The sequence below is a fragment of the Corvus hawaiiensis genome, chromosome 26, assembly GCF_020740725.1.
Source record: "Corvus hawaiiensis isolate bCorHaw1 chromosome 26, bCorHaw1.pri.cur, whole genome shotgun sequence".
Lineage (NCBI taxonomy): Eukaryota > Metazoa > Chordata > Aves > Passeriformes > Corvidae > Corvus > Corvus hawaiiensis.
The window spans coordinates 24,699,575-24,727,567 of NC_063238.1; the positions used below are offsets into that span (position 1 = coordinate 24,699,575).

Consider the following 27,993-nt stretch of genomic DNA (forward strand, 5'->3'; position numbering starts at 1 on the left):
CGCGCAGGCGCGGGGCCGGGGCGGGGCTCGCCCCCTCGCGCGAGAGCGGCCCGCGCGGCGTGTCCGGTCACGTGAGCGCGCGGTTCCCGGCGGAGCGGGCGGCGGGATGCGGGTGAAGGTGCTGAGCCGCAACCCCGATGACTACGTCCGGGACACCAAGCTGGACCTGCAGCGCGGTGAGCGGGGCTCCCGGAGCGGCCCTCGGATCGGCCCTCGGATCGGATCGGCCCGGCCGGGCCCGGTGCAGCCCGCCCGCAAGGGATGAGGCCCGTGGCGGAGGGAGGCAGGAAGGCGTTCGGGCTCCCGTCGGCCGCGCCGCGCCCCGCCCCGGTCCCCTCCCCTTCGCGGCTGGGCTGGTGCTCGCCAGCGACGGGAATCGGAGAGCCCCGGCAGTGGGCTTTGGGCTTCCTTCCTTCCGAGCGCCGGGAGCTGTCCCGCGCGGGTGCCAGTCCCCGGCGGGGAATTGCGTGCGGTGCCCGTCTGCGGAGGAGAGCTTCCCTTGCCGCTCCCCGGGGCCGGGCGGCTGCCGGAAGCCGCATCTCGAGGTGTCAGAGCAGGAGTGCGGGGCTGGGGGTTTAACCACTGTTCTGGTACCCCGAGATTGCGCCTGACCTTAGTATTTCCTGCCTTAGCGCTTGCATTTTTTTGCACTTAATGCTGTTTTAGTCCTAGTACGTCGCGTTCTGCTTTTGCACATTCATTATTAAAACTGCCAAAAATTGTGCTGATTTTACACACAGAATAATAGAGTTTTGTGGGTTGGAAGGAACCTCTAAAAGTCATCTAGTCCAACGCCCCCTCTCCCCCCCCTGCGGTGAGCAGGGACACCTTCAGTTAGATCAGGTTGCTCAAAACCTTGCTGGGGCATGTGCCATCTCATTGTAAAAGACTTCTTACTTCTATCTAGTCTAAATTTACCCTCTTTAAGTTTAAAACCATTACCCATTGTCATATCACATCTTTCTCATAGCCCCACTTTAAGTACTGAAAGGCCACAATGAAGTCTCCCCAGAGCCTTCCCTTCTCCAGAATGAACAACCCCAGCTCTCAGCCTTTCCTCATGGGAGAGGTAGTCCATCCTTCTGATCATGTCTCTCCTCTGGACCTGCTCCAACATGGGCTTCTAATGTATGTTTTTTCTGTTGCAGTTCCAAGGAACTATGACCCTGCATTGCATCCATTTGAGGTTGCTCGAGAGTACGTAAGAGCTCTGAATGCCACAAAGCTGGAACGTGTGTTTGCAAAACCCTTTCTTAGTTCACTTGATGGCCACAGAGATGGAGTTAATTGCATGGCCAAACATCCAAAAAGTTTGTCTACAGTGCTGTCTGGAGCTTGTGATGGAGAGGTAAGCTTACAAACCACAACAGAGAAGGTACCTTTCTTTCTTATTTTCTTTTTTCTTTCTCTTTTGTGTTTTGTTGGGTTTGATTGGTTTTGCCACACTTTCCTGTCTTTGTTCAGCATGTTACCTTTATCCTCACTCAGAAGGTGAAACTTTTTGCTGCTCTGTTACTCTACCACTGGACAGGGGAGACAAAATGTAGTGAAAGGTTCATGGGTTGAGATAAGGACTGGGAGACATCACTCACTTATTACCATCAAAGACAAAACAGACTGAACTTATTATTAAGAAAATCAGAGCAGGATAATGAGAAGTAAAATAAAACCTTAAAACTACCTTCCCCCCACCCCTCCCTCCTTCCTGGGATCTCCTTCCTCCCCCCCAGCAGCATAGGTAAATGGGGAAAGGGGGTTACAGTCAGTTCATTACAAGTTGTTCCTGCCTCTACGCAGAGAGAGGAGTCCCTCCACTGCTCCACCATGGGCCCCTCCCATGGGAGACAGTTCTTCATGAACTTCTCCAGCATGAGTCATTCCTACAGGCTGCAGCTTTTCACAAATTGCTGCTGTGTGGGTGACTTTTCCACACTGTGGAGTCCTTCAAGAGCAGGCAGCTCCAGTGTAGGTCCCCCACAGGGTCACAAGTCCTGGGAAACCTGCTCCATTGTGGGCTCCTCTCTGCATCGGTCCACAGGTCCCTGCCAGGAGCCTACTTTAGTAAGGCCTTGCCATGGATCACAGCGTTCTTTGAGTGCATCTGGCCTCGTCTTCTCCACAGGCTGCAGGTGGATCTCTGCACTCCCATTAACTTCCTCCATGGGCTGCTGGGGCACAGCTGCTTCACCATGGTCTTCACAACAGGCTGCAGGGGAACCTCAGCTCTTCCCTCTCTTTTCCTCACCTTGGTGTCTGCAGAGTCATTGCTCTCATGTATTCTCACTCCTCTCTTCTCTGAGCACAGTTACATCTGCCCACTAACTTTTGTTCCTTCTTGAATGTGTTATCACAGAGTTGTTACCACCATTTCTTATTAACTTGGCCTTGGCCAGTGGGGGGTCTGTGTGGGAGCTGTCTGGCATTGGCTCTGCTGGACATGGAGAAGATTCCAGCAGCTTCTCACAGAAGCCACCCCTGTAGGCTCCCACTACCAAAACCTGGCCACGCAAACCCAATACACGTTGTGATTGCTTTTTGCTGCCCACATGATCACCCCCACTCCTCTCCCTAAAGAAGTTAAACTGTCAGATTAGCTAGGGGGAATGGGCACACAACCAAAAACTTTTTGGAATAACATTTTTTCATACTACCTAAAAAATGCTAAGCCTATATGTATTTGATTATTTTACATAACAATTATAAGTAGCAATCAAGGGCACTTTAATTGGAACTAGTTGCAGAAAAAAATACCTGTCTTTTCTGAATTCCCTGTCTTTTCTCACCCTTACATTGCTAATTTGATAGTACTTGAAAGGTGTCTTCTGGGCAGTTGGTTGCTTTCTGCTTTTTATAGAAAGTGCGTATGTCATGCAGTAGTATAAGGGACGTTTACCTTTTCAGAGAGAAGTGGAACTAATTCCTATGAAAGTTTAGCCAGATTTCTTATCCACTGATAGAACGAGTAAAGTACTGGGTACTATAAATACATAAAAATATAAAAACTGACCTCCATTTCTTTGTTGTTGTTTTTTTTAAATGAGCCCAAAAGCTTTGAAACAGAAACCTCTGTGAGAGTTGGACATCTGTAGACAATGTAGTACAGCAACTGGACTGAAAAAACTCTGTTGGTTCCAAATTTCTTTGTGCTTTTGTCTTTAAAGGGGTATTTTTTTTGCTAAATTTGTAACTGCTGCTGTTTTTTAGCAAAAATTCTAGTTCAAAAATAGGGGAGTGCAAAATGCAGAAAGTATACAGCTTAGGTCAGGGGAGAGACTAAGAAGGAAAGAGCCTCACTTTAAAAATTATTTTTCAAGAAAGGAATAATTAAATAGTTTTTAACATTATAAAATCTGACCAGTGTCCAAGCCAGCTCTGCCATTTCATTACCACATGTGTGATCTCTTATACTTGAATTGTGAACTGCAGCTGTGGGCTGTAGAAAGCTTACAGAATATTTGCTCCTCTGTTTTTAACAGGTTAAAATTTGGAACTTGACCAAACGACAGTGTGTTCGCACTATACAAGCCCACGAGGGCTTTGTTCGAGGCATGTGTGCCCGTTTCTGTGGTACGTCATTCTTCACTGTAAGTATTATGTGTCTCCTTACCAGTGCAGCAGCACAGAGTACCTGTTCACCATCTGTTTTCCACTGAGAAACGTGCTCTCTGCTGTAAAATATTTAAATACTGTATGAATACACTTATTGAATGTGTTGACAGTTCTATTTACAATGAAATTTTTTCTGATGCTGTGATAGGGATGTCATTCAAGACCATCCAAGGGATAACTACCAGAAAATAGCTAACAGATGGTCATGTAATTAAAACTCGAATAAACTAGCCTTCATTAAAGTAGTAAATGGATTGTGTTTATTGAAAGACATAGAAGCATATAAAAAAGTAACCATTTGCATATACTATGATTAAAAATAATCTGATTAAGTCAAGATCATTTCATGTGAATAAAGCTTTATTAATTCATAACAACCACAACAGATTCAGTTGCATGTAAACTGCTTGGAAATAGTATGTCTTCCTGTTGGCATTAAAACAGTTCTAAGATAAGACAACAAGAAGAACTGTTTTTGAAAACTGAGGTGTCCTGAGGTTGTGCTTCATTTTAACTGGTCATAGAAGAGCCATTTTCACTACATTATATTTGTCTTTTCTAAGGTATATACCAGGTCATAGGGACAGTAGTTACGATATAGGGAAAGTCACAATAAAAAATCCTAAGTGACTCCAGGTTAGTTACTCCCCTTTTGACAATCCCTCTGCCTGAAAATTGAGAGAGGGAGAGAAGAAACAGTAGTAGTGCAGTCAGGTAGGGGAAGATAAACTTGTAAAGCTAATATTTTTTTTTTTGGCCTGTTTGCACGATCCGGGTCACTGCACAGCCATGCAAAAGCTTGTGTTGGCATTAGTGCAAAATTTGGAACAGGCAACCAGAGCAACTGGAAAAGTTGCCTTTTAACTGATTACAGGCTCATCAAAGTGACTTCCAGAAGATGATTTGCAGTTTAAGGTGCCAGTTGATTAAAATGTAGCCTTACAAAATAGCCATCATTCCAGCTCACCTTTTTCCTATTTAGCTGTCTATTTTGGAAAGTGGAAAAGCCTTGTGGATGAAGATAGACAGTTGAATAGATGAAGGAAAGGTGGTGATGGGAAACAAGTGGCAAACTGGGAATCAGTCGCCTACTCTCAGAAGCAGACAGATCCGCAGACAATCTCTGAGCAGCAGCCCCCACCTCCTCTTTCTGCTCCCACTACCGCAGTTTTTATTGCAGATCATTGTTCTGTGGTGTGGAATCCTCCTTTGGCCAGTTCAGGACATCTGTCATGCCTGCGTCCCTCCCAGTCTGCTGCCCACACCAAGCCTGTTTGCTGGTTGGTGAGGCAGGGGTGATGGAGACAGAGTGGGAGCAGGGGGAAATGCCTCAGCACCGTGCAACCATTGTTCAGCAACAGCCAAGGCTTGGGTGCTGTATCAGCACTGTTTTAGCCACAAATCAGAAACACATTGCCAGGTGGGCTGCTATGAAGAATGTTCACTCCAGCCAGACCATGTACATGTTTTAACAACATATTATGACCAGGAGAGCTAATCTGTAGCTTGGAGTTAAAAAATGGAACAGTGAACGGGCAGGAGGAAGCGTTTGTGTATGTCACAGAATGTTTTGGTTTTTTTTTTTGAAAGGATGCCTGTATTTAATTGCAAAGCACATCTAGCAAAATAAAAGGGAATATATTTACATAAAACTGTACTTGATTTCTCCAATATTTCCAGGTTGGCGATGACAAAACCGTGAAGCAGTGGAAAATGGAGAGCCCAGAATATGGAGAAGAAGAAGAACCTATTCACACAATTCTTGGAAAGGTAGTAAATCTGGGTTTTGATTTTCCCATACCTCTTCTTTTGAATTAAGTTTGAATCATTTTTTATCTAGTTTTTGAAGGAGAGAGAAATAATGTGATATCACCTGTTATCATAATGGGTTGTAAGGTGATGGGATCAAATTTTATAATGGCATTTTTAAAGTATCTTCACATTTTTATTACATTTATTTTACATGTAACCAGAAAGGACTACCTCAAATGCCATCAGAGACTGCTTAGCTCTGTCTGTACTAATTATCCCTTTCCTGCAAACTGGTCACATTTCTTTGTAGTCTCCTCAGACATGTTGCCAGTGCTTAGTCTGCATTAAATAACTTTCTTTTCATGCCGATACTTCGCAGCCATTCAATACAAAATATTAACTTTACATCTTTCTTTTTGACAAAAGCAGTCTAAAAATATATACTTTGGCACCTTGAATTTATGGTAAGCTTTGTTAGGAAAAACATTAAAGTTTTTTCCAAATACATAGTTTGAAACTCTTTAGTTATTGCAATGTCTACGGAATCCATTGAAGTCCCCACTGAAAATTCAGTTGCACTCTTAAAATTTTCATTTGCTTTAAAGGCAGCCAGGATTTTGTAAATATGCCTTTATTGCCAACTCCATTGTAAATTAACAAGAAATGCATACATGCACATTAAATGAAAAAGAAAGCTTGCCTACTGGTAGGGGTACATCTGATAAGACTTAGTTTCTGGTAGCACTGGTGATGTAATTTTCAGTAATATAAATGAGTAAAACCATGTGAGACTCCATATGCGATGATTTGTTGATCTTTTTTCTAACAGAACATACTTGAGTATTTATGCATACAATTGGGTTTTTAAATTTTTGTTTGGTTTTTTTGTTTTTTTTTTTTCCTTAAAGACAGTGTATACAGGAATTGATCACCACTGGAAGGAACCTGTTTTCGCCACCTGTGGCCATCAAGTGGACATTTGGGATGAACAAAGGACAAGCCCCAAGTGTTCTCTGACTTGGGGTTTTGATAGCATAAGCAGTGTAAAATTTAATCCCATTGAGGTAATGCTTGTGTTGCATGTTGGAAACCAGTATTTTTCTTGAGCAGTATGAGATCTAAACTCTGTTTACACCATCTTGAATTTTTTTCTTCTAAATTTAGATTTTATGTTTAATGCAATATTTAGGGGGAGGTATACATAGATTTTTATGGTTATATTATTTTGGAATGTAGTACCATATATTTTATCTTCCTATCTTTTGTCTCTGTTGGTGGGGGAGAGGAGGAACAAAAGCAGGGCAGTCTCCATTCTGCCCACAACAATACATATCTGGTACCTCAGTCATACAGTGTAGCAGTTATGTGGCTGTGGAGCTGCCAGTTCGTCTGTTCCAGTATTCTGCTACCTCTGACTGAGACTTCTCACCCTCTCCATGGAAAAACAATTGCATTTGATCTTTTACAGCACTTCCTATTATACCCTTTGACTGGGCTATGTTCATAGAATAAGTGTTTATGGGGATTTGCCTGTTAGTTTTAAAGGAGAGGGCACTGCATGTATTTTGAATCTTACAGAAAAAGCTATTTATAATGTTTGTGCTGAGTAATTACCTGCACTGAAGAAGAAACTGATTGGCTGAAAAAGAAACTGATGACCAGCTTTGTGAAATAGCTTAGGTATCTGATGTAAGCTGTTAACCACACTCCAGAAGTATTTCAAAGACCATACACATTGGTTTTGGTTTTTTTTTTTCAGACTTACCTTTTGGGGAGCTGTGCTTCTGACAGAAATATTGTGCTGTATGATATGAGAAAATCAACTCCATTAAAGAAGGTAATATTTTTAAGAGTAATTAATGGCACTAATAATCATCCTGAATATGTTAATAGCCTGTAACTGTTGGTGACAGTAGAGAACGGAAAGCTCTGAACTGTGAGTTCACTGAATTTTCAATGTCTGAGTCTTCTGAGTTTGAATTAATGTTGGGATTTAAACAGTGCAGAGTTAGAAGGGCCTTTTTCTGCATTCAGACGGGCTGTCATGCTCACTCTGTTGTAATTCTTGATCAAGTGCCTGACTTGACAGCAATTTCACAATAAGAACTTTATGTTCCTGTGTTGTGTTCTGTCTATGTATGTATGTTTTTAAAATTTTTTTTTCTTCTCCTTGCCAGAAGGAAAAAAAGTAGCTTCACCACTGGAGAGCCTTGCTCTGCATTTGAAAATGTGTTTTTCCTTTGTAGGGAGCTAAACCCTTCCCTACTATAAACATTCAGAACTCCTTTGCAGTGTAATCAAAATAGTATTTATATGTGGAACTTACCGATGACATAGATTCCTATTTAACAGAATATATGTATTTATTTTAGCTAAGAAGCTGGTAATTCATACACACATATCAAATCTCTATCAAGTTCAGTAGTTCTGAGCCCCAGAACTATCTTAACAATATTCTTCTTGAAATACAATATTCTGGCTTGTGAATATGCACTCAGTGTTCTCCTGTGTTACATACTGTCTCCAGTGTCATTGATTTGATACACACTAGAACATGATAATGGTATTTAGTTATAAAATAGGAATGCTGTTGGCATAACAATATTTCTTTCTCTCCCTGTACCCCAAGAATTTTCAGTGAAGTTTCACTTGGACTACTGAAGCAGTGCTTGTAAAAACTTGTCAGAGATGCCAGCTGAAGACCTGAATGTTGAAATGAGCTCAGCTAGTGCTGTAGAGCTGCAGTTGCAAGGTCAAAGGATGCAGTTTGATCCTTTGTGAACTAAGTTTAAATCTTAACAGAATTTTACATATGGATATATGCTAAATATACGACTGTACATACATGTGCATATAGACCTGTGTGCACGTGTTTGTGTACCTCATGTAAGCAGCGTGCTGAGGTGCATTTTCTCGTATAGGAATAAAACACTGATTAGTACTTCCTTGCTTCCATGGACACAGTACTGGGTTTCTTCCGGGGATAGGGGTAATTCTGCTGTGGAGAGGAGGTGAAATGTCCATTTCTGCATTGAGAGCCAAGAGCTCTGGAACTCCGAAGAGAAAGGTTTTGCTTATTAGAGGTACCTTACTTATGTATGGGCATTGGTTTCTGGCACTGCTGAGTTCCTAGGATTTGATCAGCAAAGCAGTTGGAAGTCAGTGGGAGTCCCTTCATTAATGGAAATAGGAGTACAGCTTCTCACATCATGAAGCAGTAGCTCTGTTGCCTGTTTGTCCTGGGTGTGGGTTTTGAAGCCTTAAGTTTTAAAAAGGGAGGGATGAGATAGTGAGATGCTACCTAAGTTCATGATAAGAACTGGTCTAAAAAAGCTGGAAAACATGAATGAAAGCAATTCTGTTGAAAGACAAGAGGAAAATGTTTTGGTAGGAGTTGGTGCACTTTAGAAGTCATTCTTGTGCAACCTGTGGGATCAGGAAGGCTTAGGGTGTTTTAAAGATAGACTTTAGCATTTAAACAGCTGACAGGAACTGTGTTTTCTCTTGCTTGTTACATTCTTAGGTGTTCATCTCAACCAAATACGTTGTAGGTAGTAAAGGAAGACAGGTTAATTATTTGGGTAATCTGTTTTTGTGTTAATCTCAACATTTCCAGGCTGGCACTCTTTGTGAGCAAGTGTTCACAGGTAAAATAAATAAACCAAGAGAACCAAGTGTCAGGGACTTGACAATTTTGACTGGTCTTAATAAGGATTTAAACTTACCCATTTTATAAGATGACGTACAATAGATTAAAAGTAACAGTAAATTATGGCTCTGGTATGGGTTTAGATAGTTCTGAAATGCCATTATTGATGTATTTACAGCAACTTAAATTACTTCCAGCCCAGGTTGCCTTACATAGTTGTTACTAAACCTAATGCTAGAACTGTGAGACAAATGAGAAATGAGAGACAATCTCATTTCTTAGGCACTGTTTTAATTCCAAAAGCCACTGCTGAAATGAACTGAAGGCTTGTAAATTTCGGTGAAAAAACAAAAGATTTGGAGCATGACAGAACTTGACTCCTTTTGAAAGAGCTGGATTTTTTGGCAATATTGAAGTTATTTTGTGACATGATTTAAAGTACTTATTATATGTATGGTGGGTTAACATTAATTGTGTGCTTATTTTGCAGTGGCTGATGAACTTGTACAGGAAGGAATAAAGAACAGTCCTTGATTATTAACTTCCCAGATTTGTGCAAGATTTATAACTAGAACAATACTGAAATCTTGAGCAAATTCTAGTTGTCACATTAGTGTAAACAGAAGGCATTTCAGTGGCCACTTCTTAAACTAGAGATCACTTTAAACATCTGATTACTACATTCAGTTCTGGCTGAATGTAGTTCCTGAAAATGAGCGGTGTTCTGCAGCACAATGAGCAGGGTGGTGTCGCCTAGGAACTGAGGACTTAGGGAGAGTTATGAGCATAGGCACACGTTCATTGTAATCTTTTGGAGGGGTGTTCAGTAAAGTCATCACTATTAATTTGTTTTGAGACTGTGTTCATTACTGTAAGGGTTATAATTGTACAAGTATATTCTGAAATATGTGTGTAAATTTATGGTGTTTGGTCTAGTAAGCCAAGAACAAAAATGAGATTTGAGTACCATAGTGTTAAACACCCAAATTTCAGGATTTTTAAGTAGGATTATAGCTGGCCTGGAGCATTGTAGACAATCCTGTTTAGAGTTGTTCAGTTTGTTAATAAGTTGCTCTGCAATTACACATCCACTTTGTGTCAGGCATACTGAGTATAGTTCTTATTTTTAAATAGATGGTTGGAAGTTCCTCTCAGGCTTGGCACAAACGAAAGCTGCTGTGTCTGGTGTGTCAGGTGACCTCCTCCCTGCCTTGCCTTGTCCCACAGGGGCCTAGCTGTCCTCCAGGGTGGGGACATCCAACGTACGGCTTCCTAATGCCTCTTGTCTAGTCTGCAGTTAGCAAAGTAGAAGGGTCTTACTAGTCTCCTATCAGCTGCCTTCTTCCTACTTCAGGGCCAACTGGCCTCTTTGTTGGCCATATGCTTACAAGCAGCAAGCAAATCTTACAAATGTGTGAGGATGATTCACTGCTGCTACAGTGATAGTGCTGAGTAGATGACAACACAGTAACTTCTGTGCGCTTTGCTTGGCACTTCTGCAAGAAATGGCAGCTGTCCAGGAGAATTCATGAACTACAATTTCAGACATCAAATAATGAAGGGGTAATAACTGGGAGAACATAAAAATACTACAATTGCTTTGCAAATGCTGGTTCACAGCTTCAATTAATGACTATATCCCTTGAAATAATAATTTAATTAGGTATGTCTATCGATTACTTAACTAAAGGTTCCTGTAAATAGGATAGAGAAGTGAAATTTTTCGGAAGTTCCAGATTTACTTGTTGACCACTAGCAGGTTGCTATGTTAAATGACCACTTTGAAGAGTTTGATTCTAAGGTGGTTTACAGAGGAAAGCTTAATTGTTGTATAGCCCAAAGCAGTAAGCATATGATGAGGAACAGGAGGTTCTTGGGTTTCACTTCTAACACTGCTGGGGAAACATTCTGTCATGTACTATTCCTCTGCCATAATTCTCTATCTACAAAGTACTTGTCTGCAGTCGTATATTAGAAGTTTTGAACTATAGTGAGTATTTTACTGCCTATAACAAGGTAGCAATGTGTAAATATATTTCAGGTTATCTTGAACATGAGGACAAATACACTGTGTTGGAACCCTATGGAAGCTTTTATTTTTACTGCAGCAAATGAAGATTACAAGTAAGTGTAACCTTGCTTTTTGATAATCCTGGACATGCTATATTCTTAACCTCTATCTTGGTGATTTATGATCATGCTAAAATAAATTTTTAAAACACTACTCAAACTCTAAATTTGAATCGCTTAATAATCTAGAGAGTTATAGGCATACTGATTTTAAGAAATATGAATTGACAGTAAACTACCTCTTTCTGTATGTCTCAGTACTTGGGGGGTAAACAGTAGTGTAACTTAGAATAAATGCAGCTGAACCAGTGCAAGTGTAACTTGAAACCTCGAAAATAAATACTGTTGGTCTAGTCTGAGGCAATACAAGTGTTCATTTTCTTGCCAGCTCTTGTGAAGCTTGATGCATTGTACTGATCAGCTATTTTGATGAGAACATTTCTTAAAAAAACCCCAGATTAATCTTTTGTGAGACAGTTCTGTAGACTGCAGTACTTATCCTTTCGATGTCTCGGAGCAGTTTTTTACTTTTGAACAATACTATTCATGTGAACAGCTAATCTGATATTGAAAAAGCTGTCTCTTCAAAACTAGGCCATTTCAAATGTGCTCCATATCCTTTTTTCCAGGAAGTCAGTGATCTAACAATAGATCACTGTTTTCTTCTAGAACATAAGCATTTTATCACTTATCTTAAGGCTGTTTTTCTAAGGAAATGGAATCTGACTCAGACCTTGAAAGTAGTGTTATATTCAATGTGCTGTTTTTCTTGTATTTGTGTTATGGTATGGTAAAACTATTAGACTACCTAATCTATTTGTTTATAAGTTTGGGGTTTTTGTTTATGAATTTGCTTTTTGGTTGGCTTGGGGTTTTTAAATTTTTTTTGTTTTCTTCCTCTTGCTAAACTAAAAAATTACTGTCAGGGACAACTGTCCTCTTGCAGCCTGAAGCACTTAGTGTGCAAAGGCAAATGCATATATCAACAATGCATATGCAAGTATTTGCTGATTATATGGAGTAGCAGTTTTGAATAAGATGCTGCATGCTTTCTCTTGGGGAATTTAGAAGGAAAAAGCAATAATCACCATTATAGTGTTCAGTAAGATATATTTAATTTCAGTTATGCATTCATGTGCAGAAAGGAGGGGGAGAAACCTGGTGAATTAAATTTTTTTAACATAATAGTTCTACTAAATAGTATATCTTAAGCAGGTTTCAATAAATGCATTGTCTGTAAAGCACATATGCTTTTTTGATGGTCTACACAGTGATTATGCCTAGCTTGTGCCACTTAGCTTCTTTATTCAAAGAGAGTAGAGGTAGACTTTATCTGAGCTTTGAAGTCCTTAAGAGCAAACCAGCTGTGGTCCAGCAGCTGGGTGTTTACTTTTTAACATAATGCTTTTCTATGGACAGTGGGCTCTGCTGAGCTAGCATCTCCATGTGTAAGGACCAAGCTTTCCCTGCACTCCTACACTTGCTACACCAAGCTTTCCTTGCACTTGTCTGGCCTAAGATAGGCAGTAAGAGAGGGTGCCAAACAAATGGAACTTTACAGTAGACTCTGAATTACTAGGAGTTCACAATATGGAATATTTAGAAACCTTTCAGAATTGATAGGCTTACTGTAATGATTCAGAGATGCTTCTACAAGTACAGGGTGCATACTTAACATCTGAAGATGGAGTAAAGGAGTCCAGTGTGATGCTTGGAGTCAGTGACCCATGAACAGATGATGAAGGGAATAGTGGAGCCTGTCTGTCTTTTGATAGTGAGCAAGAAACCTAGGTCTGATCCAATAACTAAACCTTGTGGTTAACAAACTCCTTTCAAACCCTAAACAGTGCAGTTTTCTTTCTTTTCAAGTATGAGCTGCTTTAAGGAGTTCCCTCTGCAATATGGGTCTATCCTCAAGTGTGGTTTCTGTAAAATGTGCTGTTTACTTTGGACTTTTTATGATACTAAGATGTTGATGTATTTATTTTAAAGCTTATATACTTTTGATATGCGCTTTCTTGAATCACCTGTGATGGTGCATATGGATCATGTGTCTGCTGTTCTTGATGTGGATTATTCACCCACTGGGAAAGAATTTGTGTCTGCCAGCTTTGATAAGTCCATCCGCATTTTTCCTGTAGACAAAGGTCACAGCAGGTGAGTAGTTTTACACCTTTCTCTCTTGCTGTCATTCATTCCAGTAACTTCCTCCCAAATCCTCAAAATTACTGATTCATTCATTAACATCTTCATTGGGGCATTCACTTCCTGTGAGTGTCGAAATCTTATGCTGTCAGTAGCTTGAAGCTGACAGGCTGTGTAGTTGACATAACTCTGGGGTATGGATCAAGAGTGAAATTACTTAACAAGTAGCAGTACTTCCACAATATGGAATTAAAATTAGAGTGGATTATTGTGCTTAGGTCATTCATATTTTACCAAGGTGAATCTCATTTGATCTCCCTCTCTATGCATCTTTAATGGTTTTAGGTTGCTTTATACTGTTTCTGTCACCACTTAAGTTTGCAGTGTATTACAACATTGTAGCATTTGGTTTCCTAGGGGTTGTCTTCATCCTATATGGATGATTGCTAAAGACATTATGTAAAATTGACTGCTGTGTGAATTCCTGAGAATCAGTTTGGGACCCTTTTGTGCTCTGTTTCAGTGCACTTACTACCTTTTGTTCATATTTGGTTAACCTGGTTTTGATTTGTAATACAGTGCTTTGAGTACAATTCACTTGGATTTAATTTTTCATGTAGGGTTTCGTAAGTGAGTATATTAAATATTTTGCTACAGATTATAATCTACTCTGTCTCCACTATTTTTTATTTTTCTTTCAGTTTGATGAAAACTGAAGCAAGTTATTTGATCTTTGTGGTATAATTTGATCTTCATAAACCTGCCTTCGTTATTCTTTCTCCCTCCTTTTACTTTATTCTTAATTTTATTTTACTTCTGCTTGACTTCCTCTCTCCAACCTTGTCCCCCTACAAATTTGTTACTTAGTCAAGTTCTAGGTGGTTTGAGGGCAAAAATGTTGAAATATTGGTTGGTGAAGGAGTATATTTTTATTATTGATTGATGAAATTATGCATGCTGTGTAACTGTGCTCCTGTGCTGCATTAAAAAGTGGGAGGGGCTGTTTACATGTCCTCTAATCTACAGATAGTTTTCATTTTCTTTTTGTCTTGCAATAATATTTTAAATGTGATTAGGTAGTGCAGTTCCTTTGTAGGTTTGTTTTGGTTCTTTTACTGATTCTTGCATTATTAAACAATATGGTTAGCAGCTTCTTTGTATGCATTAATAATGTTCACAAAAGTGCTGATATGCAAAATTAACACGCATCACTGAGGAGAAGTTTGCAGGCCCCATAATGCAACAATAAAAGGCTTTATTTCACATTTTAGCAGATTGTTGCCAAGGCCTGTGGAAGAGTTTTTTCTCTTTGTCCCCACTTTTTCCCCTTTTTGTGTAGTAGCCATAAATTTAGTGAGGAGAAGCCTTACAAATGAAAAATTTTGCCTCATGTAAGCTGATTACAGTGTTCTGGTACACTTAAAATTCTTTAGAAGCTGGGCTTCTTTAGAATTGCACAGTTCATATTAATCTCATGGAATGGAGAAAAGTCTGTAAATAGAAGATCTTATCCTACTTGGAAAACTGAGAGGGTGGTTAAGAATATCTGTAAATAAGGATCCTGATGCTAGTCTAGTTTTAACTTCTGATGTCCTGCCAATCTGAAAAACTCCTAACTTCAATTGCTTTCTATTTTATTTTTAAATGAGAATTTAAATAATGAAATTGTTCAGCCCTAAGAAATAAGAGTTACTATGAAGTTGATTAAATTTAGTAAATGCTTAGTAAACAGAACTGTATTTCTGTGTGAACTTTTAAATGACAGATCCAGGTTATTTCACCATGTTTTCTGTTTTTTCTGTCCCTGAAAAATGATATTTAATACCTTGTGATCACAGACATAGAATAGGCAACGGCTGCAAATTTAAAGTATAGAAAGGAAAAGGACTTAGTTCCCCAAAGGTGGGTGAAGAAAAGGTTTGTTATTGACTCATGTAGTAGAAGGAAAGTAAACGTAGAAATTCTTGTGAAAGTGCAGATGTGTACACATGCTATTAAAGAGTGAAAAGCTGATGTGAGTATTAATGTTTTCTGATGGTACTTGTGCTAATTCTTCCACATAGTTGTTCTTGTAGATTATTGCTTGCTGGTGAATTACAAGAGGTGATTAAGCTTATTAAAGCTTATTTATTCTGATATATTGATTACTTTCCTTTTTCTCACAACCATTTTAGCTCAGCCCCAGTCTAGTTTCTCCACAGCACCTGAACAGATGCTGTTTTCATGTGTCTTTTACATTATTACTTGGATTTTCCTTGCAAAAATAACTGAGTGGAAGATAGAGAATAAGCTGTAGTGCCTGACTGATATATCAAAGAAGTGGCTATTGGTGGACAATAAATAGGCCTTACTTTTTCTTTCCTTCCAGAATGCTAATAAATAGCTAAAATTCCCAGAAAAGTGTATTTAGTCCTTTATTTTTATAGCAGAAATAAAAGAATAAATTTGTTTGATACATACTCAATGAAAATTAGACAAGGGTTTAACTTAAGTATTGGTTTAAATGTAGCGTGCAGGAACATTTTTCAACAGCACTTGTTGAGCAGGAGTCTGATCAGCAGAAATAAAAAAAGAAATGGAGTCTATTTTTGGGTAAAGGAGGGGAATCACAATGAAGAGTAGCAAATCCATTGCTGTATCATAAATGGACATCTGGGAGGTGTTTCTTTGGTGTTCTTTCTCTTATTCGTTAGGGTGGTGTCAGATTCTTTGGCATCTATTTTTCTGCATTCCCATTTTGTAACACTCTCAATGTAAGAGCATATTAATCAAAATTATTTCAGGAACGGTATGCATTTCATACTGTATACCTTTGGCATGTTTTGCAAAGAGTGTTATTATTTAACTCTTTACTATAATTTCTATGAAAGCACTTATTTAAAAAGCGTCTTATCCTAGGTGGTCCTTTATCAGTCTATCACACTTCATTTGTATCTGTCTGTAGAAAGATAAGATCAGCACAGTGTTTTAAAAAGTCAGATTTTTTAAAAAACAACGGCAAGAAAAAGTAAAAAAAAAATTTGCCTAGAACAGAATGCTTTCTGCTATTTGAAAGGTAATGGTGAGAAAAGTGATGATAGATGATTTTAAAATGTTTCTCTTTGCTTTAGGGAGGTTTATCATACCAAACGAATGCAGCATGTCATCACTGTAAAATGGACTTCAGATAACAAATACATTCTGTGTGGCTCAGATGAGATGAATATTCGCCTGTGGAAAGCTAATGCTTCTGAAAAACTGGGAGTGGTAAGAGTTGCATTTTGCTTTTTGTTATCACGAGATGTTTGGGATTTTTCATTGTTATTACGACCAGTTAGCCTCTTCAGCTTTTGAAAACTTGTTTCTAAAGGGAGGCTGTAAAATGTTTGACATTTGTGTTTAATTTGCAGACTGCTGTGCAGTGTAGCTCATTGCATTTACTGCAGCTTACAATAATAATAAATGACATGCCTCCTTATTGCTACACAAGATGACTTTTTTTGGTCTTGTTTAATGTTAACAACAATCATCAGTTCTATCTAAACTAGATTTTTTACCTGTGTGCTAATGGTTAGAATCCATCCCTTACCACTGGAAAGAAGGTAATAAATTCTGTTTAGCCATATTTAATTAATTCTGTTTAAGTTTAGAGTTACTACTTTTAAAGATTTTGACTGGCATGTGATTAGTTCATGTTCATTCATTCAGTTTGTTTGCTTAAAAAAAAAGGTATAAAAGTAAAAAAAAAATCATGCTGTGATAAGCATATGTATTGTAAAATAGACTGTTGGCACTGATGTGTAGTTTGACACTGAGATTGTCATTTACCTGTCTAACTCTCAGATACCAAGTGGGCAAACTAGTGTGATATCTGAAGTCCACTTAATTCAATGTAAGTCTGTTTGATTGAGGTGTTCCTAGTGTGAACAATCACCAGCCTCATTAAATAAGTCTTTTCAGTTACACTTGTTCAAACGTTTATGTACAGGTGAAGCCCAAATGTTCCCTTTCAGTTACCAGCTGCATAGATTCATATGCATAATTGTATCAAAGTACTGAGTGACTTTGGAGAATGAATTTGGCACTTTGCCTGCTGGGAGTAATCCCTTTATGTGGCTTTATATTGTTACGGTATTTTGGAGGTGCTTACACTACCTTTTCTGAGCCTATTGGCAGAGCTGTCAGATAATGTCTGGGGGAATTTCTGCTTGATCTTGTGAAAGGATGCGAAGAGATGAAAGGGAAGCTGTGATTTAGGGAAGAATGTGGTACAGTTGAGATGATGGATCTGTTGCATATTTATGTCTGGAACTGCTTATGATTACCTGAAGCTCCATCAACTTTAAGTATCTGTAGGAGGGAAGTGAAGCAGAGCTGTGAGAGCTGGCAGGTGGAGGGAGTGATAGGAATTCTTAGGGCTACACTGGAAACAGGATAATTCATGGACTCCTGTGCACTGTGAAACACTGGATATGGAGTAGCACAGCTAAAATAACATGTATGTATATCTTTAGCCATGACCCACCATAGGTATTGGGAAATCTGTTATTCTCATTTTTGCTATAGAGCAGTAGATAAAGAAACCCACAGCTTTGTGGTCTCTGCAGTAATGGTGATCACAAACTACTGTTTAGGTTGAATTTTTTAAATTTTAATTTTTTAAAGGATACCTCTTTTTTTTGAAGATGCTTTTTTTTTTTTTTTTTTTTTCTTCTGCATTGGTTCTTGGGATTTTCCCATGTGGTGCTTTGGTCAAACACCTAAATATCAGTTCCATAGTTGCTAATTTCGGGGATTCCACAAAGCTCATTAGAGACTTTACTTTTGGATTTAACTTTTGTGTTGAATTTGTTTAGATAGTGCAGTGTTGGATAGAAATACTATCTGTTTTCCTTATGTTATATCCATATGCTCATGGCAACACCCTTTTCACCTGATTTTATGATATTAACTGAAACTTTCTCCATTTACTCACTATATTTTTAGTGAGAGATCATGATGTTTCTCTCTAAGATGCTGTTCTGTAACAATTGTCTGGTATGTTCATCTTTACTCTGAGCCCTTTGCGTGAAGGACAAGTGGGTAAAAAGAATGTCACAAATACCATTTTCATGTAGAAGGGTTCCTAATATTTTCAGATGTGAATAAAAAGTTGACTTTATTGACTACTAGATGGCATTGGCTTTTTTTCTTGTGAAAGAGTAAGGATAATTCTCTCTGGGAAGTAATAGGCAAACACAGCTACTCCTGCATTGCAGAAATATGGCATACCAAAAGGACAACTTAGCTATTGTTGAAGTGTTCAGCATGTAGACTGATAAGTGACATTCTGCTGTTTTCTGTAGTATTTGTGTCAGTGAAAACTGGCCATGGATGGGCCTAAAAAAAGGCACTAGTAGTTGTGACTACTGGGTATTGGATATGGTCTGCACATTAATACTCTTGTGTTCTTTGACCTGACAGGAGTCCTACACAAAACAGCCTTTGTTGTTTCCTTCGTGTTGTTGCTTGCTTTGCCCCTTGGAGTCTGTGCCCGTGATTCAGTTCTGCTCTTCTTCCAGTAAAGCTTTTGTAACATGTGTAAGGGTGTATTTCTGTCAAAGCGCTTTGGCTGTTGGCTCCCAAGAGAAGCAAATCAATAACTATCTATGACACAGGTCAAGTGACATGCGGTTTGTTCCCCCCCCCCCAATTTTTTGAGTTATTTTTGGGGGGATTTTTTTTTGGTTGGGGATTTTTTTTACTCTCAGAAGTGAAAGTCCTCCCATAATTTAGAATACAGAATTTATCATCCTATCTTAGAAAAAACACCTCGCAACATCAAAAGACAACTTAAGAAAGCAAAATTATTTAGAAATAGAGAAAGAACTTAAAATGGACATAGTGTATTACATAGAAAAATTGCTCTCACTTCACAGGACAGTGATGAACTTGTGAAGAATTACATTATAATGGGAAGAGAACGTTTCACATCCCCGTATCTTATGTGGAAATGTGTTCAAGCATGGTTTTGTTGAAGCCATGCATTTAGCAAGACACAGAATTTGAAGCTGCCTGAAGCGGCTGTAGTTGTTAAAAGTTTTTTTTTTTTTAGAAGCAGTATGAAATTTTAATTTTTAGATATTTAGAGAGTAATTGTAGCTAATAGGACTCAGGAGTCCTCATGGCTTATCACGCTCTTGGATATATCTTGGAAATGTTGCTTGGATTCAGGCAACTGTGCCAATCCCTGTTTGATCCAACCTGGGAGTTCCTGTGATTCTTAACACTGCAACTATTAATGGCTATTTAGCAGGTTCCACTGATTTTCTTCAGTATCTGCTTCTTTTTTAGAGTATTGGTGTTCTTATCTTCACAAGCATATGCTTGCTCATTTTATGAATGTCCAGTTCTTCCACAGTCTGTGGCTATTTTTTGAATGTTTTGAATATTCAAAGCTGAACATTCAGTAATTCTGTCAGAAGTGTCAAAGTATGTCTTAAATGCTTAGTTGCTTGGTCTGCTGTTTTTCTTTGCTGAGAAGATTTGATTGAATGACTCATCCAAAGGTCACTGTATTTCTGTTATAATGCTAAAATCTTGCAATACATTGTATTTTAAGATGGATATTTTTGTGCTGGGGTGCGTAGAAACCAACATCCTGAAAAAGAAAGAAAAATAGTCATCTAACAGTTTTTGTTTCCTTTGGTGAGTACTTAGTTGGTTTTTTGCATTGCTGTGTTCCAGAGAAGTTACAGTGAATATACAGTACTCATGCTATGGCTGGTGAACATTTATCCAGTTGGAATGTTGTACTTTCTGAACCGCAGCTACCCGAGAAGTCATCAGTTCTGACATGCATGTTTCTTTTGGGTTTTAATGTCTTTGGCACTGCACTCATTATTCAAAATCAGTGAAACATGAAAGAAAGAAGAAAAGTCTCTGGAGGAGCCAGAGGCATCTTGTGTCTCTATTCCACTGACAATTAAGTCTGCACAGGTTTTACATAGGGGTAACAAAACCCAAATCTCTCTGTTGCAGCTACTGCAGCAGTTGCTTTAAAATAATTTTCAGCATTTAGGTTTTAATGAAATTTCCTTAATTGATCAAAATGTATTATTAAATAGGACATAACAGGTGTTATTTTTAAGGCAGTAAACATCTATCTCTGCATGCCCAGAAGCAAAAGACTCAGTTAAGACTTGAGAAACTCTAGACTGTTCAAATACATAAAATACGACTTAAGTATGTTTGATGTTTTTACCTGTGCTTTTGAAGAAGTTTGGGATTTATGAAAAGGTAAATGATTTTGACTTTTGAGGAGGAAAATAGAGCCTCATCTGAGTGGAAAGGCTGAAAAAGCAGCAGTGATAGAGCAGATTTCAGTTAATCGTGTACAGTTAATGTAATTAATAGAAAGAAAGGGATAGACTAGGTTTTTTTGAATTGTACTGAAAGCAATGAATCATCAGTAAGACTTGTAAAAGCTGCATTGCTCTTCAGTCTACTGCCACATTAAAAAAGAAACTATACTTCACTTCTTAGAGTGTGAATTCTTAGTAACATTACTTCTGGGAGTAACAGCTGCAAAATTTCATCTCTGTTACTTTTATGAATTAGAACAGAGCAGTGGCTTAGGATGCTTAGTATTTTAGTAAAACTACTGATGAGTGAGTGAACAATAGTGGAGCATAATAGGTTTACTGCTTTCTTAAAAAGCAGTTTACTGCTTATAAGTAAATAATAGGTTAACTGCTTTCTTAAAAAATGCAGAAATAGCAGATTTTGAGTATGGGCTGGTAGAGATAGAGAAAGTGCAGTTAGAAATCTTGGTTTTGATCTAACAAAGTGCGTTAGCAGGAGCACATCAAAACTGTCTTTAGCCATTGTTTATCCTTTCAGTCTGTTTCTAGTACATGGTTCCATTTTCTGAGATAATCCTGATAACAAGCACTACCAGATAGTGTAGGACGTGGCATTCTTTTCATAGTGATTTTGGGCTCGTGATTCAGTGCACCTGTAACTTCAGCCCTATAGCTATGATTTTATGCTCTTTGCATCTACATTGCTTTATATTACCTTTCTGTTTTTCGCTTTTGTCATCCATTTAGATGTAAAGAGATCAAAATTTCTGGTCCAGGAAAGAATGAATAATGAACTTCATGGGAATAAATTTAAGGAAGGTGTTTTCAGCAGAGCAATACAAAAATAAATAAATACAAGCTATGGTGTAGAAAACTGCTGGGATATATCTGCATTCTAAAAATATATTGCATCTGTGCTGTTGCCTGCCCTAACCTAGAAGGGCAACCTGAAGAGGACAGATAAACATTCGTTTTGTATTCTCATGTTGAAATACAGAAGTCTTAATAGTGTGGAGTTTTAAATACAGCCCTCTTGAAGAGGAGAATTTTTTTTTTAAGGGTGGTTTTAGCTTTTAATCAGGGCTCTGCAAAAATGCTTACTTTCCTTCTGCTTAGATGGAAAAATAAGCAGTCTGTGTCATCAGGAGGGAGGAGAAGAGGCATGGGCAGTTTACTTTAGGAGGCATTTACTGACAACTTTGTTGCATTTAAAGAGTTCTTTTTCCCTTTTTTTCACCCTAAGTATTTGCTGTGAAGTCCTTCTGTGGTAGTGACACAAACCAGCTATGTTTCTGCCACATAATCTTCATTTTCCTCAAGTAGGAAAGAAATTGCAAGTTCATTTTTGGAACATATGAAAAAACAGTCATATGTCACCTTTAAGCATGTCTTCCCCTCATGATGTGACATAAATCCTAATTTATTATATATATTAAATTGGAGAGTGTTCTAGTCCCTATAAATGAAATCTCTGGTACTGCAAATCATGTTGTGCATCTTCTCCAGTCCAAAACAGAATGGGAAGTAACACTGTTCTCTTCAGCTGTTCACACTGACCTTTGTAAAGTGACTTGCAAGAGAGAGTTGGAATTCAGTGCATTATTGCAGTGTGCTTTCTTAGCTATCTGCTATCTCTCATAAAGGAAACTTGTCATTACTGCAGAATTTTCTTGTACAATTGTGTGGATGAGGGTGCACTTAGCACAGCTGGGTGTATTGGCCGCTGGCATCCGGTAGTTGGATGGAAAGTCACCAGCTGTGTGCCTTTCTCTATACCACGTTACCCCTAAAAATGGAGTCAGGCTCCAACACCTCTTAATCTATATTAATTTTTTAAATAAGATGTCCTGGATTTATCTTTAATTTACAGATTCACCTCTTGTCTGTAGAATCATCAAGGTTATACTAAATCGGCAGCAATTTGCTCTTCTAAAATTAAAGGAAAATCATTGCATTTAATTAAAATAAAGCTCTTTAATTTGGATTATGTTGGCAGTTTTCTGCAGAGTGGGAACACCTGGGATTTATTGAGAGTGAACCAGCTATTCACAGGCTGGCTCACAAGAAAGAATTTCAGTAAAAGGGGTAGGGTAGCTTTAGTGGGCTAAGACTGTAAAATTATGCAATTTCAATTTCAGAGGCCACAATGAATGTAAGTAAAGCAGAAGGATTTGGGTTTTATGAACAAGAGGGTGTGGAGACCAGGTTAAGAGCATCATGTATTTCTGATGTGTGAATAAGAATTTTCTGAGCCATGAGCAGCTCTGTACCTGGTTTCTTTATTTTCCCAAATCAGAAGCTCCTTTGTGGTATGTTTTATCAATACTTGTTTTCAGACCATTTATGGTATTCTGGACCAAAATCATCTGAGTGTGATACTTATTTATTCAGAATTCTTGAAAAATTCTACCAGAAGTCACATACAAAAGTGATCTCCAGAGTGGAGAATAAATAGCCAGTTACTGATTTCACGGGGGGAAAACACATTTCATTATATTTTAAGTGGAATTTCCAAGTGTGTGTGTAATAAAGTTGTTGGGTTTTTTACTGCTTTTTTTGTTAGCATCAGTTTCTGTCTTTTCTTGAAAGTGAGAAATCAGTGACACTGAGTCGTTTACAAAGCTGAATAAATAGAATTTGCCTGAACTATTGTTTTACTTTTAATATTTTAAATGGAGATAGTAGTTTATGACATAAATGTGAAATGGCGCAAGACTGGTGCCATGGTTTAATTGAAAATATGAAGGGTTTTAAGATGTTTGAAGTATGGGAGTTACAGAGTTTGGGCAGTAGGGTAGGAAAAAGAGGATGGGATTATCATCATCCCATATTTAATACTAACAGATTTTATGTTTATGTGAAAGATCACTTGACTGAAATGCAGCTGAAATTCCCCAAGATCCAAGTAAATCCAAAATACATAGAGATTGCTGCATTTTTGTTTAAAGCATGCATTGCTTCATGAGTAATAGCAAGCAGGTTTTTTTCCTTTTGATAAATAAACATTAGGACCAAAAGAAAAAAACCTAATTGAAAAAAAATCTTCTGTAGATCGGCTGTGAGGAGAAGGTGTTTCTTACTTTCAGTGTTGTTAATGGTGGCTCGGACAGAATTTTAAACGTGAATTAAAAATTAGTCTTTTGTGGCAATATCAGCTCGCCTGTATTTCATGTGTTTGTGATACTAAGACTTTTTTTAGCTGCTTGATGAAAGTTGGAACTCCCTGTGTGCCGTATAGTCAAGTTAATACTTGAAATCTGATACGTGCATTGTGCTTCCCAAGGGATCGAGGTGCTGGGTAAGATTTAGGCCACCTGAAAAGCTGTCTGTAAAGCTGTTGATGAAGACAGTTCCTCTATAGCATTTATAATTACACTGCCTAGTGATTAAAATGCCTGCAAATCTTAGTTTTACAGGGAAAGTTGATCATCATCAGAGGTTAGGAAAGACTAATCAAAGAGTGTTTACTGTCAGCTATTTATGTTCTCTTTTGTTCTCGACAGCACATTAAAATCTAATTCTTGGGAATTAAATGTGGTTACTTCACTCAACTTTAAAATGATGATAAATTTTTGTGCTTGAGCATTGGGATATTGTTGGAATTTTAGGTTTTTTAATACTTACCTACCCTTATTCTGAAGGAATTTGCTAGAAGGAAGCCATTTGAATGAAGAGTTAAAATTTGTAGAGAAGATTGACAGTTAAATCCCTGTTCTTTTCTAATGTGCTTGTCTGTGTTGTTCTCCTTGTAGCTTGCACCCCGAGAGAGGGCAGCTATGAATTACAATCAGAAGCTGAAGGAGAAGTTCCAGTTTCACCCTCAGATCCGGCGCATAGCTCAGCACCGACACTTGCCCAAGAGTATTTATTGCCAAATCAAGGAGCAGCGGATCATGAGGGAGGCTCGGCGGCGGAAGTACGTGTTCCTCTTGTGCTCTTCTGGCTTTGCTTTCTCTTCCTCTTAATAAAATGCATCACTGCAGTGCTGCTTGAGCAGCAGTGTATAGGAGTGATAGAGCTCCTTCTAACATCTGAATGAGTGATCCATGAGCTACTGGATTGATTCTAAGGAAAATGCAGACAAGTGCCAGCGTCAGTGAGGACTGGCTGCTTCCCTAAAGTACAATGAGGACATGGCAACAGATACCATGTTGGAAGGAGCCACAGTGCTTGGTTAAGCATGACGTGATGCCCCATTGCACTGGAAACAGGATGGGCTGTTTTGGGTGTGTGGTGGGTTTTTTGTTTTCGTTTGGTTTTTGGTTTTGGTTTTTTTTAATAATGTCAAATTCCAGAATGAATGTTTTATGCCACCTGGATCATTGCCATATTGGAATTTCTAGGAGCAGGAGGTGCCATATTTTGCTGTGCCACTGAATTAACAGTAAAGTGGTGGGCCCTAGTCATTGTCATTAGCTAAAAAACTCTACAAACTTGAGCAGCTGATCCTGTTGACATGAAAACCAAGCTGAGCTCCCAAGGAAAGGCTCCATTTGAAACCTTTCTAAATTAGCCAACTTTAAAGTTACTTCTAAAAGGGCTGATCCTTCTTCCAAAAGGAGTACATGGCTTTTGAGTAATAGAAAGAGAAATTCTAAACTTTTTTGGTTTTCTGTGTAGGATAACTCCATTAGTAGCTTGAGGAGGAAGCCAGTATTTCTTAAACATTTGTGCTGACTACTGAGTTTCATTTTTCTGTTTTTTTTGTTTCTAGGGAACTGAATCGTCGTAAGCACAGCAAGCCGGGATCTGTGCCATTTGTGTCAGAGAGGAAGAAGCATATTGTGGCAGTAGTGAAATAATTGTTTTCACATGTACGAAATGTCACAATGAAAGAAAAATGTCACTATTGAGAGAATACACTGTAGAAAATTTAATGGACATTGGTAAGACAGCATATGGTTCCAGAAACAGGACTTTTCTTCCAAGGTTGTGCATCCTCTGACTTCTCAAGTCATTCTCTGCTTTGAGTAGTTACAGGAATTTCCCCAGTAATCTTTTATTGCCATTTGTCTGACGTTCCTGGCCCAACACTGCGTATTGCAGTGGAGTTTGATCCTTTTGATAGAAGCAGATTACTTGGTGGAGGATATCTGTAATTCCAGTTCTATTCCTTGGTACTGTTACTACAAAAAAAGGATGAAATAGGTTAATATTTGTCAAAGCAAAAAATCCTACTCCATACAGAGTTACAAAAATTATTGTCCTTACGCTGTCTGTTTTTAATTTTTATTTAAACAAATTTAATAAACAAGTGACCTTAAGCAGTAGACTAGATTTTGATTATTCCAACTGATTACTCCAAATATCTTGCATTATACTTCTTACACCACAATATATTATTTTTCTTTTATCAAAAAAGAAATTCATCAGGATTTTCAGGCATCTGTAAATGTATTTATAATTTTTCTCTGCCTTCTTAACTATTGTTATATAACTTGACCAAACTTCTGACTGTTGAGTTGCTAATATTGATAATTACATAGTTGAATATTTTTTTCTCTTTAAAACTTACAAAATCTGGATGAAAAATGATATAGATTGTATAAACCACAGAAACTCCTTTAGATGAGATTTATTATAAGCTTTATATTTTAACTTTATAGAAGAAAAATGGAAGTTTCACATTTCACAAGGTATATGTAGCCCAAAGTTCCTTTACAGTTTGCCTGGGAAATGCCCTGCTTCTCTTCCAGTGGGATAAACAGCCTTTTACTGAAGATACCAAGGTGATCAGAAAGCTATGCTGGAATTAAACTAGGCTGTCTAGACTGAAGAGAGCTATGAGATACGTAATAACCCTTATGTTGCTTAACATCATCTGTACGAAAAGATCTTTTAAAGTCTTAGCACTACAGTCTGTAATGACACTCCCCTTTCCCTGAGCTTATGCACCAAAAAAAATATTATGAACTCTATTAGTAAACTTAATACTCAATTTTTTTTATAATCTGGAAATTGAGCACTTGGAGCACTTGCCTTCATGTAATGTCCTGTTTAATGTATCTACTGACACTAATCCATATGCATTTCTGGTTCTTACTCCTTTACTTGTCTCTTGCAGTGCTGTTTGGGCAAGATTCCTGAATCATCATGGCAAAATTATGGCTCTTTGGCCATAAGGTCTCTTTTAATCTCTGGATCACTTAGGTTATGGGGTGATGCAGGAAGAGAAGCAGAGCTGAAGAGCTGTAAGTAGGATGATGAGAAGAAGTGGAACAGATCACGGAATAGCTGATGCTGGCTGTGTGCCTGTTGTACTAATACAGTGCACTCTGTGCCAAATACAGTTTATTTTCTTCCTGAAATACTGAAAAAATTGAGGGAGAATATGCAGTCCAAAGTATGGCTCGTGACACAGCTGTAGTCAAGTCTTGCACAATTTGCAAAACCAGACTAATCTCCTGAAATGTGATTAAAAATTTTCGGCCTTGTCAGTTTAGCTTGAGTTGAAGTTGTAGATTATTGATTTGTTGAGTCATGATAACCTCTGGTGTGAACAAGCCCTGCTGCTTGCAATGTATTAGCTTTTGTGCAGAGCTGTGAATGTAACAAGAACGTTCAGTTCAGAAGTTGGTTAGGTTGTGGTATGGTATTGGTGTGGAGCAATCGGTATGAGGCATGTCCAAAGGATCTCCTCATGTTCCAACACCTTTGTGCACTGTTGCTTTCAGAGAGGACCCGAGTGGTGCAACTCAGCGGATCAGGGTTGGCTAAAAATTGCTAGAAAGGTTGTAACTATGCTAAAAAAAGGAATTTTAAAGTTAGGAGGATACTTGGAATCTGCATTTGGTTATGAATTCCTTTTCCAAAATCATTAGGTATAGTTTTACACAGAGATTGGTCTTGGCATCAAGTGGGGCACCCTCTTAGCATTCCAGGAAAAAGTCTGTTTTCCAAAGTAAAATCTTGCTGTGACTCCTAGAAACATGCGCGTTGTAAAACCCGTGTAGGTCTGAGCTGGGGCTTTCTGGTTGGAAATCAGTCATTTGGAATTTTGCAGGTGGCAGTTGCAGTCCATCAGTTCAGAGGATCCCTGGCCATGGATTTGTACACTGTTGATTTATCCCTTTTGGAAACCCTTACAGTTTGACACTTTTTGTGGTCATCCACCAAAAGTACATAATCCCACAATACTCAGAGTAGGGGTTTTCAAATTTATTTAAATGTAGTAGTTGCCAGGTGGTAGCTGTGCTTGCAAGAAGTGCTCATGTAAGTCTGTTACAAGCCATTGCTGAAATGGTTTAGAAATTAAAATAAAGGTGCTGAAGCCCTTAATAATTTTTTATTTGGCAGGGCTTTTTATTATTTTTCCCCCTTGGTAATTTGAGAGGTGTAATCAGACCTTAATCACCTTAATGGAGTTACCTAGATTTATCAAAATGATTATATGTAAAAAGACTATGGATACATGCATGTATGTGTACTCAAGTGTATGCAAAATAA

General features: G+C 38.3%; 1 protein-coding gene across 1 annotated transcript; it reads left to right on the forward strand.

Moving 5' to 3' along the window:
- The first annotated feature begins 57 nt into the window (after positions 1-57).
- DCAF13 (DDB1 and CUL4 associated factor 13) lies at positions 58-25,811 on the forward strand. Its single transcript, XM_048286495.1, has 11 exons — positions 58-176; positions 1,149-1,348; positions 3,477-3,584; positions 5,290-5,379; positions 6,270-6,425; positions 7,121-7,198; positions 11,052-11,134; positions 13,073-13,237; positions 16,336-16,471; positions 24,300-24,463; positions 25,262-25,811. The coding sequence occupies exons 1-11, from the start codon at positions 107-109 to the stop codon at positions 25,347-25,349; spliced, it is 1,338 nt and encodes a 445-aa protein (XP_048142452.1). The 5' UTR covers positions 58-106; the 3' UTR covers positions 25,350-25,811.
- Positions 25,812-27,993: the final 2,182 nt, after the last annotated feature.

Excerpts from the sequence above, each read along its gene's own strand:
- DCAF13 (XM_048286495.1), top strand. The coding sequence starts at position 107 with ATGCGGGTGAAGGTGCTGAGCCGCAACCCCGATGACTACGTCCGGGAC. Across the intron at positions 16,472-24,299 it reads CTTCTGAAAAACTGGGAGTG|CTTGCACCCCGAGAGAGGGC; the intron begins GTAAGAGTTGCA and ends TTCTCCTTGTAG. Across the intron at positions 24,464-25,261 it reads AGGGAGGCTCGGCGGCGGAA|GGAACTGAATCGTCGTAAGC; the intron begins GTACGTGTTCCT and ends TTTTGTTTCTAG.